Source organism: Pan troglodytes, chromosome 5, assembly GCF_028858775.2.
Source record: "Pan troglodytes isolate AG18354 chromosome 5, NHGRI_mPanTro3-v2.0_pri, whole genome shotgun sequence".
In the NCBI taxonomy this organism is placed as follows: Eukaryota; Metazoa; Chordata; class Mammalia; order Primates; family Hominidae; genus Pan; species Pan troglodytes.
Window position 1 is genome coordinate 162,085,178 of NC_072403.2, and position 15,631 is coordinate 162,100,808.

General features: G+C 45.8%; 1 protein-coding gene across 1 annotated transcript in view; it reads left to right on the forward strand.

Moving 5' to 3' along the window:
* Positions 1 to 7,999: 7,999 nt before the first annotated feature.
* Positions 8,000 to 15,631, forward strand: part of PPP1R14C (protein phosphatase 1 regulatory inhibitor subunit 14C) — a 106,898-nt gene continuing 99,266 nt past the window's right edge. Inside the window, exon 1 of the mRNA XM_001135266.7 lies at positions 8,000 to 8,881. Within this exon, the coding sequence (XP_001135266.2) occupies positions 8,576 to 8,881 (306 nt within the window). The 5' untranslated portion in view covers positions 8,000 to 8,575. The remainder of the gene's footprint in view (positions 8,882 to 15,631) is intronic.

A 15,631-nucleotide genomic window follows, 5' to 3' on the forward strand; every position in this document is an offset into this window, starting at 1 on the left:
CTGCTGCCAGTTGGTGAGTGGTTTACAATTGGTCCATGGTGAGGTAAGCTCATAAATGGAGAGTAGGTATTCAGAAAGTTTTAAAGAAATGTGACATTGTCATGAGACCAATGGTATAAACTAGTCTCACAGAACAGGGCTCAGACCAGCCTGAGTGTTGTAGACTCACATGGTGAGTTGCAGGAGGCAGAGGCCACACATTAATGTTGCGCTCTAGGACCACGCCCTTCTTCACAATGAACTGCAAAGCAGCAAAATTAGTCCTTCACTACAGATGCCCTTAGGCAGGAGCCTTCAGAATCATCCCAACTTTTGCAGATCTGAGAATGACTGCTCACAGCCAGGTGAGAGTAGAGCTGGAATTACCATTTCATTTTACACCTGGTTCCTCAGCCACTATTTCATGAGTGGCTCAAACTCACAAGGTATTGAAAGCTGAAACCAAATACTGGAGGAAAAGGTGATTAGAGATTTTATTTTTATTTTTATTTTTTTTTGAGATAGAGTCTCACTTTGTCACCCAGGCTGGAGTGCAGTGCAGTGGCACAATCACAGCTCACCGAAGCCTCATTTTCCCGGGTACTGCCCTACCCAGATAATAAAAACAATTTTTTTTTTTAGTAGAAGTGAGGTCTTGCTATGTTGCCCAGGCTGTACTTGAACTGCTGAGCTCAAGTGATCCTCCCACATTGGCCTCCCAAAGTGCTAGGATTACATGTGTGAGCCACTGCATCTTGCTGAGATTCTGCTCATGAGTAGGGCCCTGGAGGAATTGGTGACTATTGTCCTTTTGTTTACTATGGAAACAGTAAAACCCACAGGAGCATCTTGGTAGACAGCAAAAGTGTGACTTCCTGTGATTTAAAATCACCACCACCCCCAGATTGGATCTATATTGGGGAGAGAGGAAAGAGATCTATATTTTTGTATATTTGTATTGTAGACTTAAGAGAAGAAATGTGTGCAGCTAGAAGTGAAGATGGTCTCACTTATTCACTAATTTGGGGGCACCTGCTATGTGCTAAACATCATTCTTCTTCCTAAAAATATAACCCAATTAGCTGCATTCTGGTCTTCAGGAGTTTGCAATCTAATGGGAGGGACAGATGACAGCCTCCTTCTGTCCACTAGGTACTACTATTTGTCTCACACCGTTTTAGGAAGTGGAGATACTGAGGTGAACACTGACATCCTGTCCTCATGAAATTTGCCTTCTGTTGGGAGAGTAAGACAATGAACAAAGGCATATATAGTTTCCAAGCTGTCATAAGAGCGAGAAAGAGAAATAAAGAGGGCAGGAACATAGAGGGTGCAGGGAGAAGATCTGTGGAGGGGACGTTTGAGCAGAGACCAGATCCCACACAGGTTTGGTGGGTGATATGATAGAGCCAGGGGTGGTGGCCAATAAGAAGCATGAGGGGGACACCTCCCTAAAACTAGGGACGTCAGGGAGAGCTTTGTCAGGGAGGTAAGGAGCACGTTCAGCCTGGGCAGATGGGTGTCTTAGTCCCTTTGTGCTGCTATAAGAAAATACCACAAACTGGGTGATTTGTGAAGAACAGACATTTATTTCCTTATGGTTCTGGAGGCTGGGAAGTCCAATGTCAAGGTGCTGGCATTTTGTGTCTTGTGAGGGCCTTCTCGCTGTGTCCTCATGAGGCAGAAAGGATGAAAGGGCAAAAGGGGAGAGGCAGCTCCTTTGTGCCTCTTTAACAAGGGCACCAATCCACTTATGAGGACTCTGTCCTCATGGCTTAGTCACCTCCTAAAGGCCTCTCTCTTAGTATGATCACATTGGTGATTAGGTTTCTACAGATGAATTTTGGGAGATACATTCAGATCATAGCAATGGTAATTTCCACTTGAGTTGCTTTAAATTTGAGGTGATTGCAGTCATCTAGGTGTTGGTGCCCCTGAGTAAGCAGTTGGACATAGGTGTTTACCTCCCATTTATTGGGGCTTGTTGATAGGAGCAATAATTGAATTTGCTGCATAGAGAGTTGGAGCAGGACCCCCATGGAGACGGTTTCTGCTGTTCTCTTCCCATTCCTGAAGTCAGGGTGTGTCCTTGGCCATAATTCCTTTGGGAAATTGCTGGAACCATGGTGAGCCAGTCCTCCCTTCTGTGTTTTTGGTCCCTCAGCAGATAACAGCAGGCATTGTCCTAGGTGCTTTATTCCCAGTAACTCACTCAGCCCTCCCACACACACTCACACACAAGCACCACTGATCACGCTGCAGATGGAGAAGTGGAGGTACAGAGAGATTCAGTAACTTGCCAAGGTCACCCCGTACTTCAGTGGCAGAGAGTGAATTTGATCCAGGCAGCTGAGATCTGGGTTTGTGCTGGTGACCACAATACACTTGTTCTCAAGCTGGAGGCTCTCCCAGTTGCTGTCTTCTCATCTTCACCCTCTGGGCACTCTGGAGGGCATTTCCTAAGGGAGGCTGGAAGCCCAGCCAAGGTGCCTCTTAATGTCAAGAATATGCTTTCTTTTTGGTTCTTCTGTGGCACCTCCAGGAGGTCACACGCGTGCCCTTGGTCAGCCATTTGGGGTCAAAGTTCTTCACCAGAACTCTGAAAAACTTAATAACGGTACAATGAGAATGCCTGGGGTGCTGGGCATGGTGGCTCACACCTGTAATTCCAGCACTTGGGAGGCTGAGGTAGGAGAATTGCTTGAGTCCAGAAGTTCCACACCAGCCTGGGCAATATAGGGAGACCCTATCTCTACTAAAAGCAAAAAGCAAAAACTACAAAACAAAAAATTTAGCCAGGCATTGTGGCCTGCATCTTCTAGAACTTTGGGAGTCTGGGAGGTGGAGGATCACTTTAGCCTGGGAGTTAGAGGCTGCAGTGGGCTATGATCAAGCCACTGTACTCCAGATTAGGTGACAAAGCAAGACCCTGTCTCAAAAAAAAAAAAATTAAAAAGAAAAAAACCCAGAATGTCAAGGGTATCAATAACCACCCTGTAGTGTGCCATTAAGATGAAGGAGAACCAGGATTCATGTTCATAGGTGCACTGATGGCTGCCCGCAGTGGTTTGAACAGTGGGCTTTTTGCAAGAATGAGTTGCAATCCTTTAGTGGGTTAGGACTAACTTTAGTATGCTGGGACCAGCATTCTTTAAACATAAAGACACAGAGTAGATTGAGTAGGAAGTGTCAAGAGTGTATCACATGAAATATGGGTGATATGGTTTGGCTTTGTGTCCCCACCCAAATCTCATCTTGAATTGTAATCCTTGGGTGTTGAGGGAGGAACCTGGTGGGAGGTGATTGGTTCGTGGGGGTGGTTCACCCCATGCTGTTCTTGTGATAGTGATTGAGTTCTCACAAGATCTGATGGTTTTATAAGTGTTTGGCAAGTTCCTCCTTCTCTCATTCTCTCTCCTGCTGCCTTGTGAAGAAGGTGCCTGCTTCCCCTTCTGCCACAATTGTAAGTTTCCTGAGGCCTCCCCAGTTATGTGGAACTGTGAGTCAGTTAAACCCATTTCCTTTACAAATTACCCAGTCTCAGGTAGTATCTTTACAGCAGTGTGAGAACAGACTAATACAATGGGTAAGTGTATGTGTGTGGATATATATTTGGGTCATGACATAAAATGTATTTATTGTGGTTTGTAGTTAAAAAAATGTTTGAAAAACATTGGGCTTGAGTACTATTTACTGTGCTGGCCACCCAGCACAGTAACATTACTGTACTGTAATTACAGTACAGTAATTACTGTAATGTTTTGTTTTCTCATGAATTGCTGTAGCTATGTACTGATATACTTTAAATATAAAGATAATTGTGGAGTGCATTGGCACTGTATGTGGTATGCTGCAGATCTAAAGCTCTGGCCGTAGATCTGCTTGAGGTAATGATTTGAGGGGTCTGTGGCAGGTAGGTGGGAGTCAAAGCTGCAGGAAGTTGGAGCTCTAGCAAAAGCACCTGGGGAGGCTGTGAGTGAGTAAGGAAAGAGCCCAGGGCAGAACTTGGGAACCACCTACCTTGAGGGCAGGGGTGTAGGAAAAAGAGCCCACAAAAAACACTCACTGTGATGCAATAGATAAAGAGGTAGGAGGAAAATCAGGAGGGTGTTGGTACCTAGAGCCAAGACAGGAGAGAGTTTGAATAGTGAGGAAAGGTTCAAGATTGTTAAATGTGGCAGAAGGTCAAGTTATATAAGCGCTGAAACGCGCACCTGTGCTTGAGCAACACAGAGCTGGCTGGTGACCTCAGTGAGGGCGCAGGGCTCCATGATGAGATGGGAAGACCTAGAGACGTGGGGGAAGGGACACTTCCTCCAGAATGTTTGGTGGTAAAAGCCAGGAGCACAAGAGGCCAATGATAGAAGGGAGGATAATTTGCTCCTCTAGAAACAAATTTGAACCTAGTTTTTCAGAAGGAGACAATATACCCCACATGTTAGGCTTACTGAAATGGGCAGAGGTATGTAATTTTGGTTTAAAGGGATGGATAAAGCTATGGTTTTTTTTTCACCCATTTTTCATCATGTCTTAACAGTGAGGTGAGAACTTACGTTAGTTTCTGAGACCAAATTTTAGACTTGCAACAATGATTGCTGTTGCTTTTTTTTTTAATGCAAGCAACGGCCAAATTATTTTGGAATGACGATCCTAAATTGATCCCAGCCTGATACAATCAAAGGTCCAGAATTAGAAGGAGAAAAAGTAGAGAGTGAAACAGTAGCCAAAAGAAAAACTTCACTGATATACTGTCAACAGCTGTGCTGTTATCACTCTGTAAAGAACAATGAAATATTGTAATGAAAATGGAAAATGCTGTGGGTAACCAATGGAATCCCGAAGGACAGATTAAGTTTCTTCAACATTTATAATGAAAACCAGACTGAAAATAATTTTTGATTTGTCTTTTTGCTTCATCAAATCTTGGAGAGAATTCGGATATAGGCACCTTATCATTTGACATCTATTACTCAAGATAAGAAGATTATGTTCAGGTTTGTGGGCCTCCAGGATGTAATTATAACATTGTCAAAGTAGATTACCAGGTGTTGCATAATTATTGTGCCATTTAAGGAAATTTGCATCTGAGTATAAACATGTGTATTTAATTATTTTCCTGGGGGGTGACAAAAGTTCCAGGACTCCTGATTAAGTCATCCATCCTGTCTAACAACCTTTGGGCATAAAGATCATATTCAGAGATAAAGGACCTATATAATTCCTAAACAAACAAACAAACAAAAAACTTTGTCCAATTCGGGAAGCAAGTAAAACATAACCAAGCTAAGAAAACACAAAACTACGAAGAAAAAGATTCAAATGAAACATCCTTAGGCTGCCCTCTCATAGCAGGGAGTAATTGCCTTCAGGTAAAAGTCAATTCCGGACCATTCAATTCACTGAAAACTATTCACTGTCTTAGATTAACCAGCACCTAAAAACACTTGACTAAATAGGCTAGAAATGAAAGTGTTTTCCTTGAACAAATGTATATATTATTGGTTTTGTAGATGAGAAATACCACTGGTTTTGCCGAATTTAAATAGTCAGCTATGTAAAGGGTCTCTGGACTAGGAAAAATTCCTTTATTCCTAAATATTTTGGCTTCAATATTTGAAATCTGCAAAAGCAGTATTTCTATCTGTCAAAATGAGGCCATTAAGTTTTGATTATTCAAACCTGGAATGAAGTGTGTGTGTCTGGGGGTAGAGGAGATGATATGGACTTCACTTTGAATATAAATTACGTACTGGGTGGAGCAAATGGATTTAAAGAAAGAGGAACCCTGGTTCAACTCTATTTGCCAGTCAAGGTGACTCACTTGAACATCTGAAGGCCAGCGTACCTGTGGAAAGAGACTATTTCCTGGATATTCTTCTGTGAGTCAAGATGCTTAAAACCCATGTCTTTTAGTATCTGTCATTTTGGAGTTGTAAGGGAAAACTGAGTTTTAAGCATAAAGGAAAAAGCATCTTATGCAGTGAGAAAAAAATTGACATCAGAATTTCTCAGAAAGAACTTAGTGAATTTTTATAAATTATTTGACATTATCCTTGAATGACTGATTTCGTTGTCCAAAGACTTAAAGAAAGGAGTTGCGATTCCCCAGACTTTGCCAAATTGTGGGATGGCACAATAGGTATTGTCAGGTCCCAGGGCCAGAATGAGGTAGAGATTTTATGTAGTTTCTCCTTTGTTAATAACATTTAAGCTGTTTTCGTTCTGATTTGCATTCTCCTGATTAGTGCAGTTGGTCAAAGCTGGTGCTAGCGGACTTGGCCAGATGTCTGGAGCCATATAAGCTGATTCTGTGTGGGAGATGCTGGGGCTGGTTCCTGCCCTCCTTTCCCTTCCTCCTTGCAGACAGAGTTCCATTTTGAGGTGGTCACCCTCTTGGCTGTGTGTTCGGGGTTTACAGTGACCCACCCTAAAGGCAGAGGGGCAGAGGTGGTGCAGAGACTGGTCATCAGTCTCTAGGGGCAATCAAGGTAATTCATCTCCCTTGTCCCTGATAGGTTCGGTGCAAAACCCATCTTCTAAAGGGCAGCTGGCCTCTTCTAGCGGGCAGAGATCGTTCAGCTTTGACCCCTTTGTAATTATGGGAGGAGTCCAGGGCCCCACACCAGCCACCCTATTTCAATCTCCGCAGATCCTTCCCCTTCACATTGTGAGGCTTGACATGTCCCTGTGAAGAGCCGCAGGCATGGAACACTTTGGGAAAATCCCTATTCAGGCTCTCACTGGAAAACCCCAGACTGAGGGAACAAAGGCGATGGATCCTAAGCCTGGGTAGAGCAGAGCTGGGCGCTGGTGGATCGCAGAGCCTGAAGCGCCAGGAGAAACCTGCTGGTTACTTCCTTTTATTTTGTCTTTGTAGTGTCAGTCTAGAACCCCACGCAGGATCTTCTCCATCATAGGAAAGTGTTCCGAGGAATTTGACTTGGTATCTATTTTATCTCTGAGAAACTTCTTTGGGTAGCTGCCAGTAACCTTTAGGGCTCTTTTATTTAAAAACAACAACAACAACAACAAACAAAAAAAGTTCATGGCCAGGCGCGGTGGCTCACACCTGTAATCCCAGCACTTTGGGAGGCCCAGGAGGGCGGATCATGAGGTCAGGAGTTCGAGACCAGCGTGACCAACATGGTGAAACCCTGTCTCTACTAAAAATACAAAAATTAGCTTGGTGTGGTGGCGAAAGCCTGTAATCCCAGCTCTTCAGGAGGGTGAGGCAGGAGAATTGCTTGAACCCCGAAGTCAGAGGTTGCAGTGAGCCGAGATCTTGCAACTGCTCCCCAGCCTGGGCAACAGAGAGACTCCGTCTCAAAAAACAAAACAAAACAAAACCGTTACTAAAAGCCGCTTACTTGTACTCATTCGGACGTCTCTGTGGTTTCTATCAGTTCCTGAACAGGAATGTATTGTTGTGTACAAGAAGAATATGTTAGTGTCTCCCTAATTTTACACATGCAGTTTTCTGTTTACAACTTCCCTCCCCACCTTATTGTCCTAACCCTTCTGAGAAGCTCCTTCATGTGTAACTACTAGGCTGTGATGTTTTGCAGTAGAGTCAGGCAGTGCTGTTGCCCTCCTGGGTGGAAGGGGCTGTCTGGAATGGGATGGAGAGAAAGCTGGCAGTGCAGGGGACGCAACACTAGAAATGTGAAACCAGGACCCTGTCGCCGACCCTCTTAGAGAAATGTTTACTGTCTGGATGCCCCCAGCCGCCTTGCCTGAGCGCCGTCACGCTTTCTGCCCTTTGGATACGAAGATATCCGAATGCTGTGCCCATGATTAAGCAGATGCTTAGTAAGGAAAGAAAACATTGGTCTGGAAATAATTTCTCAAGCGCCGTGACTGCCTTATTGCACAAACATCACCTCTTCGATGTTTCTCACAATCCAGAGAGGAAGTGGCATCCATCGTGGCATGAATAGGAATGTGTGTTTGGAGCCGTGGGGCGGGGCTGGGAGGGGAGGGAACACTACCCAGCCAACAGAGGAGACGGTGGGGCTAGGAAAACCTCCTGGGGGAGCCTGCGGCGCGGTCCTTTCCTGTGTCCCCTTTGCTGCGGGTCCTGCCCGGGGCCGCGCCAGGTGGAGGCCCCGAGAGGCGGCGCGTTTCCTGCGCTCCGGGATTGCGGGAGAAGCGCGAGTCCCTGTCTCCGAGACTAGAGGCCACGGACACCCGCGCAGGAGCATCCCCTGGCACCCCGCCCCACGCCCGTCCTTCCGGAGTCTACACATCGGCGACCTCCCGTGTCTAGGCGCACACATTTCCCGCCCCGCGGAGACTCCCACGCCCCGGGCCCTCTCTGCAGCAGGCGCCAGATCCCGCCTCTGGGGGCTGGACCGAGAGGGTCCTCGGCGGCGTCTTTAAGGCTGCGGTCCCCGCCCCGCCGTCCTCCCCGCCCTCCTCCCTCTCGCCGCGGCTCCTCCCGCCCTCCCAGAGCAGCCGGGCGGCTGGGCGCGCGCGGCGCAGAGCAGGTGCCGGGGAGCCCTTCGCATGCGGCTGCCGGGCCGGAGGTGGTAGCGGCGCCGGGCGCGCTCCGCCCGCCCCTCCTCCGGGCCGCACTGAGGCTCGGGCGCGCGGGGACATGTCGGTGGCGACGGGCAGCAGCGAGGCGGCCGGCGGGGCCAGCGGCGGCGGCGCACGGGTTTTCTTCCAAAGCCCCCGGGGTGGCGCCGGTGGCAGCCCCGGCTCCAGCAGCGGCTCAGGCTCCTCCCGGGAGGACTCGGCGCCCGTGGCCACGGCGGCCGCTGCAGTGCAGGTTCAGCAGCAACAGCAGCGGCGACACCAGCAGGGAAAAGTGACAGTGAAATACGATCGTAAGGAGCTTCGGAAGCGGCTGGTGCTGGAGGAGTGGATCGTGGAGCAGCTGGGTCAGCTCTACGGCTGCGAGGTACCTGGGCGCGGGGCTGGGAGGGTCGGGGACCTCTCTAGCTCCTCTGTGCCCGCGCAGTAATTCTCCCGGGCTCCAGCTCCGGGGCGCGCATGTCCCTGACTCCCGGGGACCAAGTGCCAGGAGCGAGGCGCGGCGCCTTCTCTCCCCCGCGGTGCCCTCTGGCGTCGGGCTCAGCGGTTGGGACGCCCCTGTCTGGGTTCGGCTGCCGGTGCCCGGGGAGCTGCGGGCCCCCTTGGTGGCCGTGGGGAGGGTTGGGTCCCGCGGAGCACAGTGCTTTTCTCCGAGCTCCGGGCGCCTCTGGGCTCCAGCTGCAGCTGCGCAAAGCGGGGCTCGGAGGGGCTCACTCCAGCTGCGCCTCAGCAGCGGTTGGGGATACAGCAGCCAAAGAGAGCAGCGCTCACTGCTGGGATCCGGGCAGCCCTGATTTTTGTGGAGAACGAGCAGGGAAGGAAGGAAGCTGCCTCATGGAAAGGAGAGGTTCTGGGGATCTCAGAGGCCCCCTTGGTTCTTGAAATTCCCCGTGAAAATCCTGAGATGGAACGCTTTCCGCTTTCCAGCCAGCCCCGACGGTGTCTCCATAATTCCGCCCTGCATTATCAGAGCTGCACACGTTGTGCTTTGTTGAAGCCGTAGTTTTTCCTCTCTAAGCTCAGTTACTCCAATTGATGGGCTCAGAATGAGCATCTGGGGCAACCTCGACGGGTGCCTCGGTGGAAGGGCGGGAGCCCTGCGGGGGGCCTGCGGGATCCCGGGATCTGTCAGCTTCAGGCTCCCAGCTCCCCTCTCCTCCACGACATCGTGACTTCCCAAGGTCCAGGGACTAAGGTCATACACAAGTCTCAGGGACGTGTATACATTTGATTTAGGGAGAAATATGTAGAATAAACTGCAGCAAAACGACTGAAGCCAAAATGATCTCTCATGAGCATCTTGAATAACAGTTATTAATTCTAAATGAAGTGACCTCCTCTTAAGGGAGTGGAGTTTGGAAAGGGTGGAAGCATGAAGGGGTTAGTAATTAAGAATGTGGCTTCTAAGCTAAAGCTAGGTTTGTGTTCATTCAACTGTTGTGCTCTTCAACAGAGATGACAACCAGATGAACTCACAGGCTTTACCACTAATGTTGGGTGTTCTGTATTTGACACATTTCATGGCCTGTTGTGAAGACACGTTTTCTTAAACACCCTCATTGCACAAGAAAACAGCATACTCGTTACTGACTACTGATAAATGATTATAATATAATGAAGCTTGACTGTATGACTAATGGGGTTGTAAAAATGTGTTGTTTCTCCAGTCCAGCTCTTACAAAAAGCTAATTTAATTGCATAAATAAAAACTGGCAAACATAAGAAGTGTTCATGAGATTTTTATAGGAAGTTGGCAAAACTCTGTAAAGAAACATTATTTGATGTAGATGGGATTACTGTTGGATGAGTGGATGTGCTCAGTCCTGCCTCTGTAGAATCCAGTTAATTTTCATTTATTTCATACTGTTTTTTTTTCTCCATTTGGGATTTGGAAAAGATTCGAATTAATAGAAAAAGCATTGTTGAAATTAACAGTGCTCCAGCATGGTTCTTTTTGTGGGAGACTAATTAGGCTTAGATTGGGAAACTAGAAAGGGCTCTACCCACTGAGTAGCCTGATAAACAATATATTTAAAAAATTCTTCAGAATAATTAGAAAAAATGGAGGTTTGATTGTTTCCTGTGTGGAACATGTAGGTTAGGTATATATTTTAAAGGGTCAACATGAGCTTGAATCTTTTCCTTGTATTGTACTTTTCTTCTTGGGTTTTAAATCTTCAACCCATAGCAAACAGCTAGACATTTGAAAGGGAGGTTTTTGTGGTGAAATAATTCAAGATGCTCTATATGCTGCCTGCATGTCATTAACGTGGCAAGTATTTTTCTTCAAGTTGTTTGTTCAGTCATTGTAGGCTGAAGGAAGAGAAATAATTAGGTTGTTGGCAATTTGTAATCACTATGCTGGTGGTGTACCTCCATTTAATAATAAAGAAACGTGGGCAAATAAGTAGCCAAATAAAGGCTTGTCTCTTTGCATCTATTTCTCTGCTGATAGTGCTCTATTTTTAGCATTGGGTTCTCTTGTTGAGTAACATTTCTTTGTTGATAGCTTCAAGTATTTCAGCCTCTGGTTTGTGAATCAAGAAGGACGCACCCTGGCTTACAGCTCCCAACCTCATGCATACGAAGATTAGGAAATGTCCTTTTTATACTTAAAAGTGGTAATTCTTTCAAATGTTTAGCCCATGAAAGTGACACAGCCAATTTCCCAGCCTTCAAACCTCAAACCTGCCAAAGGCTTGAGTTATCTGCTGAGTTGGGGTAGAATATGAACACATCTTTAATTTCAGAAGAACTTGACCCAAACAGGTCAGGAATCAGATGACTTGACCTTTTCAGAATAGAAAATAATCTTTTGGAGCAGTGTAAAGCGATGTATTTAGAAAGAGGAAGAGGAAAGAAGAAATACACAGAACCACTTTCTGTCTGTGTTTTTTTCTGGAAGTGTGCAGTGACTAATCAGTTTTGTATGAGAATAATGTCATAGGGGAATTTATTACCTACCTACTAGGTGACTAGGTGCTCTTCGAGGTACTTTGGGCTAATTCATTTAGTCTTTATAACAACCCTATAAAGAAGATGTTCTTTTTATCCTTGTTTAAATGTAAATAAAGAAGTGAAGACTCAGAGAGGATTAAAAGGCTGCTTCAAGCTCATGTAGCTGGTGGGTGGGTTGGGGTTGAGGATGAACCCAGTCTGGAATCTGAGTCCACTGTATAACCATGAGGCCTGTCTGTACCGTGCAAGAGAGCAAATGTAGGTCTACAAGACATCTGTCTAAATGTTTAAAGCTTATGAGTTAAACTAACAACATTTGTATAAAATTTCTTCTGTCCACTGATCTTGACAGCTACATCTTCATAATGACCTGGAAGTCTAGGCTTGCATTTTGAATTCAAAATGTTACTTCCCAGAGTCATGAACTGAAATGCAGTTAGGAGACTGCCCTGGCCTGGGTTTCTTCCCTTTTCCTTCCCATCCTTGGTACAGTCCCACCTGGTAAAGGACACTGTGTCCACTCGCATGCCCAGTCTTGGTATGCACCTGCCACTCCTTGACCATGATGCCTCTGCACACACCAGTGGTGATGTCCCCCTAGGCCAGAACAGATCTGGGAGGAGCTTGTTCATGCCCTAGAAGCTACTTGGGATTTGACAAGGGAATTCTGGGGACCCGGATCACAGACTAAAACCAAGTGGAGGGACACTGGTTCTGGATAGATGTGTCCACTTTGTCCTAGGAAGTCTTCAGGAAGACAGGTTATGGCAGGAGTGGGGCCCAGAGATGTGGTCCCCTCTTACCCAGTCTAAGGGCAGCATTGTAAAATACCATAGCCTTTTGAATACATAGATAAGTGCTTTTATTGGATTCCAAAATGATTTGTTATGTGCTTATAGTTCTTTTCCATCTCATCTTCTCTTGGGAAGGCTTATTCAGGTACATTTTCAGCTAGGAATTTGATTATAATGTAACCGTTAGACTAAATCTACATCTACATCCACATTTAAGGATTTCTGTTTAAAGACTTTTTTTTTTTTTTTAAATCTCTTCCAAACCCTGGTGGGTTTTTTTTGTTTTGTTTTGTTTTTGTTTTTTTGAGATGAAGTCTTTCTCTGTGGCCTAGGCTAGAGTGCAGTGGTGCAATCTCAGCTCACTGCAACCTCCGCCTCCTGGGTTCAAACGATTCTCCTGCTTCTGCCTCCTGAGTAGCTGGGGCTGCAGATGCGTGCCACCATGCCCGGCTAATTTTTGTATTTTTAGTAGAGACAGGGTTTCACTATGTTGGCCAGGCTGGTCTCGAACTCCTGATCTCATGATCCAACTGCCTCAGCCTCCCAAAGTGCTGGGATTACAGGCATGAGCCACCGCGCCCAGCCAACCCTGGTGGTTTTTAAGAGCATTTGAAATCTGGCATAATATCTACTTTAACAAGTACTGCAAGATGACTTACTGGATAAGTCATATGAATATTTCCAAGTTTGCCCAGCATCAAGATAACATCTGTACTTCCAGTTTTGCAATTCAATTTGCTTTGGAAATAAAAACATGTTGCTAAGCTCAGATGATTGCAATGCCCGTAGCATCCTAGCCATAAACAGGCTTGTGTACCTCGGGTACTTGCTGTGTTGTTCTGACTGTCACCTTAGTAGGTCTTTCCCTTTGCTTCCAGTGTCTGCTTTTTATAAAGTGGTTCCTGACTTATTATACCTTTCAGTCTTCCCTGACTCCCCATTACCCCCATTTTATAAAAACTGTCTTCTGAGAGATGGTGGTGACACAGAAAGAAATACCTTGTTGATTGCTGCCTGATACATCTGGATATATAGATTGCTGCCTGACACATGGATACAGAGAAACAGAGAGTCATAGGGTACCACTTAATCTTACTGTATGCTAAGGAAAAATATTATAAAAGTAATCTGAAACAGAACGTCATTAGTGTTTAAATACAATGTTTTATTCCTCACTTTCTGAAAAATGATTTTATTTTTCTAAATTTGTTTCATAATGCATTTATGAGTTGTGACCTGCAATTTTAAAAGTACTGCTTCTGAAAGGGAGAAGCCTAAACATGTGTAATAGAGTTAGCAGACACTGGCTGAGTACTTAGCATGTACTAGGCAAGGTTCATGTAATCTTGGCAACAACTCTGAGACCCCCATTTTGTGGAGGTGGAATCAGGCACAGAGAAGTTAAGAAGTTGCCCCAGGACTCTCAGCTGGGATGTGACAGAACAAGGCTGTGGCCAGGGAGTCAGGCACACCTTAACGAATGGCCTGTCCTGCCTCCTGAGACAGGACAGAGCCTGGCACCTATGTGAACCCCATGGTTTGCCTGTTCCCAGATGCTGCTGTTGTACCTTGTAAATGGACTGTGAGTGCATGTGGAGGACACCACTGTTAGCGGGTTAGTTCTTGTACCCGGATGAGGCCTCTCCTTTTACATGCAGATCCCGGCTTTCCATAGACTTTTCCAGGTACAGTATCACATCAGCTGGCTTTGCTACTTTATTAGCGCTCAAGCTGGAAGGTAGAAACTGCTGCTTAGAACTCGTCTTGTGGATTGTTTGGTAAATCACCATTTGTTCAGGTATTTGAGGACAGGCTTTTAAACAACAACAAAACCCCCTGAACTCCATAAACTCAACCTGTAAACTACTAAGGAATAAATTACACATGCAAAAAGTCAGTAGATAAAGCCGGGCATGGTGGCTCACGCCTGTAAACCCAGCACTGACGGATCGCTTGAGGCCAGGAGTTGGAGACCAGCCTGAGGAACATGATGAAACTCCGTCTCTACAAAAAATACAAAAATTAGCCAAAGATGGTGGCATGCGCTGGTGGTCCCAGCTTCTCAGGAGGCTGAGGTGGGAGGATCACCTGAGCCTGGGGAGGTTAAGGCTGCAGTGAGCCAAGATCACACCACTGTACTCCAGCCTGGGCAATAGCCTGCCTCAAATAAAAAGAAAAAAAAAAGTCAGTAGATAAAAGAATTCTAAATTGCCAAAGGAAGAAAAGAAAACTGCTTAACACATTCCCTTTGGAACAGTGGTTAGGGAAATGCAGGGTGGAAGCAGTGGTTACAATATGTGCTTTGAAGTGAGATGAACCTGAATTCACATGTGGCCCTCTCATTCAGTGGGTATATGTGATTAGGCAATTTCCTTCACCCCGCTGAGCCTCACTTTCTCCATATATATATGTGTGTGTGTATATATATTTCAGACAGTCTTACTCCTGTTGCCCAGGCTAGCTAGAGTGCAGTGGGGCTATCACGGCTCATCGCATCCTTGACCTCCCAGGCTCAAGCGATCCTCCCACCTAATTTTTTTTTTTTTTTTTTTTTTGTAGAGACAAGGTTTCACTATGTTGGCCAGGCTGGTCTCCAACTCCTGGGCTTAAGTGATCCGTCAGCCTCAGCCTTCCAAAGTGTTGGGATTACAGGTGTGAGCCACCGCGCCCGGCTGCTTTCTCTGTATGTTGAAGGAAATCATCCTGGTGCCTTTGCAGGGCCGTCAGGAGGACTGATTGGTGAGACACCAAGCATAGTACTTAGGACATTGCATGTCAGTTTTGTTATTGGAGCCACAAGCTGCCACTAACTGTTGGTTATTCTCTATGATGTGGAGACAGAGGAAAGGGGTGAAGAAAACAAGGTATTCACATCTATTTGGTGCAATAATTTGGAGAAGAGTATAGGGTTACTTTAGGGTCAGGGGTGTTGGTGTATGTTTGAACTTGAACATGTGCAAATATTCTCTAAACTATTCCTCCTGTTTCTAGAGCCTTCCTCATTCTCTATGTTTTGGTGGATTTTTACATATGTGCAGGGGAGTTAGACTGTAACAACTTGAAGGCAAGGAACTGTCTTAATTTTCATCATTTAAAAGTTCATAGCGGGACACAATTCTTCAACATTTAAGCATTTGCTTGAATGAATGAAAAAGGATCAATGTTCAGCAAATGTTTAAAAGTCATTGATGTTTCTGTATCTGAATTAGTTGGTGGTATTCCTTTATCATAGACATGGCGAGGGAAAAAGTCAATCTGTGTTTTTGTTACTGTAGTCATATCGCATTCTTGCATCCTTACAGCTTTATGTCAGTGCTGTTGGAAATACACCTTTCTTCATTGCCTTACTTGCTCCAAACAGGAAC